This window comes from Mesitornis unicolor, unplaced genomic scaffold (assembly GCF_000695765.1).
Source record: "Mesitornis unicolor isolate BGI_N332 unplaced genomic scaffold, ASM69576v1 scaffold845, whole genome shotgun sequence".
NCBI lineage: Eukaryota > Metazoa > Chordata > Aves > Mesitornithiformes > Mesitornithidae > Mesitornis > Mesitornis unicolor.
Window position 1 is genome coordinate 1 of NW_010184578.1, and position 4,642 is coordinate 4,642.

The following is a 4,642-nucleotide window of genomic DNA, read 5'->3' on the forward strand; positions in this document are numbered from 1 at the left end:
GCTTTCGAGGTCCCTTCAAACTCCTAACATTATGTGATTCAGTAAGCTAAAAATTCCAACATGTAAAACTTACGTGCATTAACACCCTGTTTGTTGCCAAGATCCCAAGACTGGAGTTAGGAAGTACATGAAGAGCAAGTGTGGAAAGTCGCTTTAGGAAAGCAAGAGCTCGTTGCTGGGAAACTTGCTTTCTCCGCTTGGCAAACATGGCATCCAGGCACTGGAGCACAATCCCTATGTCGTCATTGGTACCACCTCAAAAGCAGAATTTCGTACAGAGAGTAAATAACCATTTCGAGGAACATACAGCTACATACTCTGCTACTGACTGTACACTGGAACCTGAGAAATAGCATGAAAGCTAAGAGATTCAGACACAGCACTAATGTGATACAGACATAAGCATCCATCCTTTTTTTGGTAAAGATAATACATCTTTGAACAGAAAAAATATATCCTTTTTTTTCTGTGCTCTTTTCTAAGAAAATATTTGTTCCATCAAAATTGCCTAAGCATTAGAAGCAGTTAGTGTTTTAACCTTAAGTGCATTCATTATAGCATCTTTTATAAACTGTTACATGGTGCAAAGATTTAGTCTTTTACCCATCCAGAACTGTAGAATGTCTGTTCTCGATCTTTCCTCCTCAGTGAATACAAATTTATGAAATTAATTAAATTGATGTTAAGTTCAGACTTTGTAAGTATCTTTTATGCATAAACTATTCAGCTTCCCAGAATTATTAGAAAATTTAGGTTAGAAAATTAGAACAACAGAATTATAAAAATCAGAAATACAAACCAGAAGATTTTAGCAACCAGAACTTAAATTGAAATTATTTTAAAAAATATATTAGAAAAAATATGTATTTTTCTCTGTTAGACAAAGAATTAGAAGATAGAGAATTTTTAAATTGCCATTGAAACAAACCATTACAAGTCAAAAAACTTAAACTGAGGGACAGGATAAATGCTTATTCAAGATCACACAGTCAGCATTCCCTAATGAATAATGAAGTGATACGATCAAAACCCGTTACCATGCATTGCAGTAATACTCCTACAGTGAGGCTATGATACCAAATAGGCAGAATAAATATTATCCAGGTAAACACTGAAAAGAAGAATGTGGAGTTACCTGCATGTAGGCTGAACAGTGTCTTGTAAAGATGTGTGTAGAATTTCATAGGATCAATGTTAAGAACGTCACCTATTAACATAATCCCAAATAAATACATTCACTCCATTAATGTATCAGACAATATTTAACAAAAGTTTGTTTGTAAAGATCTCTTACCTTGACCAGAGAGTATATGAAAAGCACTGAGAATGCAATGAAGACTCTCACGATAGCTTAAACCCTAAGAATACAAAACTGATTAAGTACCCAAAAGAACATAATTTTAAGAAAACTTAACAGAAGCAAGCTCAACTTACCCCAGATGCAATGAGAGAATGAAGGACGATCAACAGGTCATCAAAAAATTCCACATTTATGAGATGAGCAAACCTTGAATCAAAGAGATTTTTATTTTTAAGCTACAGACATTACCTGCAAACTCAGTTCAAAGTATTTTGAACTGCCAAAATCCACACCATAAAAGCAGAGCTGGTCAAATGCTGAACATCTGTTATCTTCACATGGATGGATGATTCAGCCCCCAACTGCTAACCATGGCTTTCCTATAGCACTAGAGACATACTCAATGTTGTTCAGGAAGTAATCAGACAAAATAACCCTGCTGGGTTTGCATCACGTCAATTCTATCATGAGAAGTTTCACATCACATTAAAATGTTTTTAGAAGTTGATGAAGACTTCAACAGAAATAAAAGAATTTCACCAAATTTTTCAGGGACAGTCCTCACGCACTGCTTATAAACAATTTCACATCACATTAAAATGTTTTTAGAAATAGGTAAAGACTTCAACAGAAATAAAAGAATTTCAACAAATTTTCCAGGGACAGTCCTCACGCACTGCTTATAAACAAACCCCTTTCAAAGTCAAAAATCCTTTTAGTGCTTTATGTCTTTTCTAACACAAACAGAAGAAGGTGGACTTGGTTCTTACTTTGCAAGACCTTCTAGCACGGCCGGCAAAAGTGGAGACTTCTGAGCTTTCTTCAAAATTCTGAAGTACGTTACAAATACAATATTCAAGGTCTCTGTGTGCTGAAGGAAAGAAAACAAAGTAAAATACTTAGGCACGGAAAACAGACATTTCTACTTCACTTAAACTCAACTGAAAACGCTCCTCGCTGTGGAAGCCTGGCACTGTCATCTCTGCTCTTCTTATGCCGAAAAGCTCCAGTTCTGCTCTCCTGCTCCCTATTCTGTCCCCTCAACCTCCCCTAAACAGCCTCTCTTCCCCTTACTCCATGCTGGCCACACTCCTCCTTTGCCTGAGGCCACTCTGAGAGGCTGGTGAGAGCCATTACAGAGCGTCACATGTAACAGGAACAGGGCACCTGGAGGACTAATGTCAGTGGATTCAAATACCTTTTTGTGCAGAGAACAGAAGGAAATATGAATGGCTAAGTTGGCTTTCCTGGGTAAATTTCGTTTACTAAAACCCAGACCACTGGCAGAGGTAAAATGTTTGTAGGCTGCTGACATTATCTAGAGGTGTGGAATGCTGACAGGTTGGGATGGAGGGGAGACACCTCGTTACAAAAGGGTTAGGAGCTGCTACTTCTCAAAAATAGGAAAGTAGTATCTAAATTACTTACCAGCTTCAGTTTTTTTTCTTTACTTTCTGATGCTTCTGCTTCCAAGAGTTCTCGTTCCAGTTTCTCTTCTGCTTTCTTCCACTGAAAACATACAGTTGATTTTAAGACAACAGATAAATTTTTCCAACCAGCCTGGATATCCAGGTTCCAAAGATACCCAGAGAACAAATCTTCCATGCTTGGCGAGTTGCTTAAGTCACCCTGTGATGTTACAGGGTAACCAGCTTGGATATATTCCTTCCTATCAGAAACAACCAAAGGTATCATCAACACCAGAAAGAGAAAAAAATTAAGATAATTCAATTTCCTGTAGAACCTCATAAACACTCAAGTACAATGCAAACACTAATCACTGATGCTGAGAGTTAACAATGGCAACAGAAGTGCAACCATTGCTACAACAAATTGCTACATGAAGTCACTGAAGTACAGCATGACAAAGCACACACCATACCTTTCTTTGCATTCTTGAAAGATTTTTTCTTTTCTCCTTATAAGTCATGAACTTTTTCTTTGGTGCAATGTCTTCAGAATCTTTTTGTAATTCTACTTCCTTAATTCTTAAGTGAAGAAATACTTTTAATACCTATTGTAAAATAAAGTACAATGAAAGGTGATCCATAACAGAGGAATGCAGAGGGTAAGAAATCCTGAATTCCATTTGGGCTAGTGGGCTTTGCTGGTCAAAGGTTCTTCAGTTTATGTCCCTCCTGGTTCGTACCTGTATCTCTCACCTCTGCTCCCCATTCCTTCCCCAGCACTGTCCAATTCTATTTATTCCTCCATTTACCTCTCTCACTTAAGTTTCCCTGCCTAACTTAACCCGTATCTCTGTTGCGAGCTGATCTCCTCCTCCCATCCTCCTTCCAATACCTGAAAGATGCCTATAAGAAATCTGGGGAGGAACTGTTCACTAGTACATGTCACAACAGAACAAGGAGTAATGGTTTTAAACTAGAAATGGGTAGATTTAAGTCGGATATTGGGAAAAATTTCTTCAATATGAGAGTGGCAGATCACTGGAACAGGTTGCCCAGACAGGTGGTAGAGGCCCCACCCCTGGAGATATTCAAGGTCAGGCCTGATGGGGCTCAAAGCAACATGATCCGGTAACACTGTCCCTGCTCACTGCAGGGGGGTTGGACTAGATGATCTTTAAAGGTATCTTCCAATCATTATGATCCCCCTGTCCCATATCTCTCTCTTTAACTCTCTGGCTCAGCCTGTGTTCTGACAGTGAGGAAGTTCTGCCTGTCTGTAGCCAGCAGCTGCACTAACTTTAACTTTCAGATTTTGTTTAAACCATTGACTGAAGAAAATTTTGTAGTATAACAGAAAGACTCTTACCTCAGGTCTGACATTGTAATTTCTACCCCTCACAAGGCCGGAAATGACCTTAACTACACCAAGTGAAGCATAGCCCAGCTTGTCTTGTTTAAAGAGCTTCTTGACTGCCTCAAAGCACAGTTCAGAAATCTGAAAAGTGAATTCAAACAAATTCTTCTGTAAAGCCAGGTCTACGACAACAGCTAACTGATAATACTGATGGTATTTACTAATCAGAAAGTGGACACAGCCTCTAAAATAGCAAAAAGACACAGCCACGAGATCTGGATACTGTGGAATAAAGCTTACAAATAGATTATTTTCCATGCAAAACAAGAACTATTTCCCTAACCAGAATATCACTTACCATTTTTGACTCATCATTCATAAGTGGAACAATGAGGACAATGATGTTGTTGTGGAAGTTGAAGTGGGGCAGAGCCACGAGCAGCTCACACAGACACTTCACTGCAACCTCTGCTAGACCTTTATATGCTTTTAATGAGATGACATTGCTTTTCTTCAGCTTCCTTTGCTTCCAATCTGCACAAAATATTATTTTTGGTGATTACTGTTCAGAATGTAGGG

General features: G+C 38.4%; 1 protein-coding gene across 1 annotated transcript in view; it reads right to left on the reverse strand.

The window, feature by feature from the left end:
- Positions 1-73: 73 nt before the first annotated feature.
- The window catches only part of NOC3L (nucleolar complex associated 3 homolog (S. cerevisiae)), a gene marked incomplete at both ends in the record, with an annotated part of 9,899 nt that continues 5,330 nt past the window's right edge, over positions 74-4,642 (reverse strand). The window contains 9 exons of the mRNA XM_010184488.1: positions 74-255; positions 1,136-1,207; positions 1,295-1,358; positions 1,435-1,507; positions 2,071-2,171; positions 2,729-2,809; positions 3,183-3,314; positions 4,076-4,204; positions 4,422-4,597. Coding sequence (XP_010182790.1) covers positions 74-255; positions 1,136-1,207; positions 1,295-1,358; positions 1,435-1,507; positions 2,071-2,171; positions 2,729-2,809; positions 3,183-3,314; positions 4,076-4,204; positions 4,422-4,597 — 1,010 coding nt within the window. The remainder of the gene's footprint in view (positions 256-1,135; positions 1,208-1,294; positions 1,359-1,434; positions 1,508-2,070; positions 2,172-2,728; positions 2,810-3,182; positions 3,315-4,075; positions 4,205-4,421; positions 4,598-4,642) is intronic.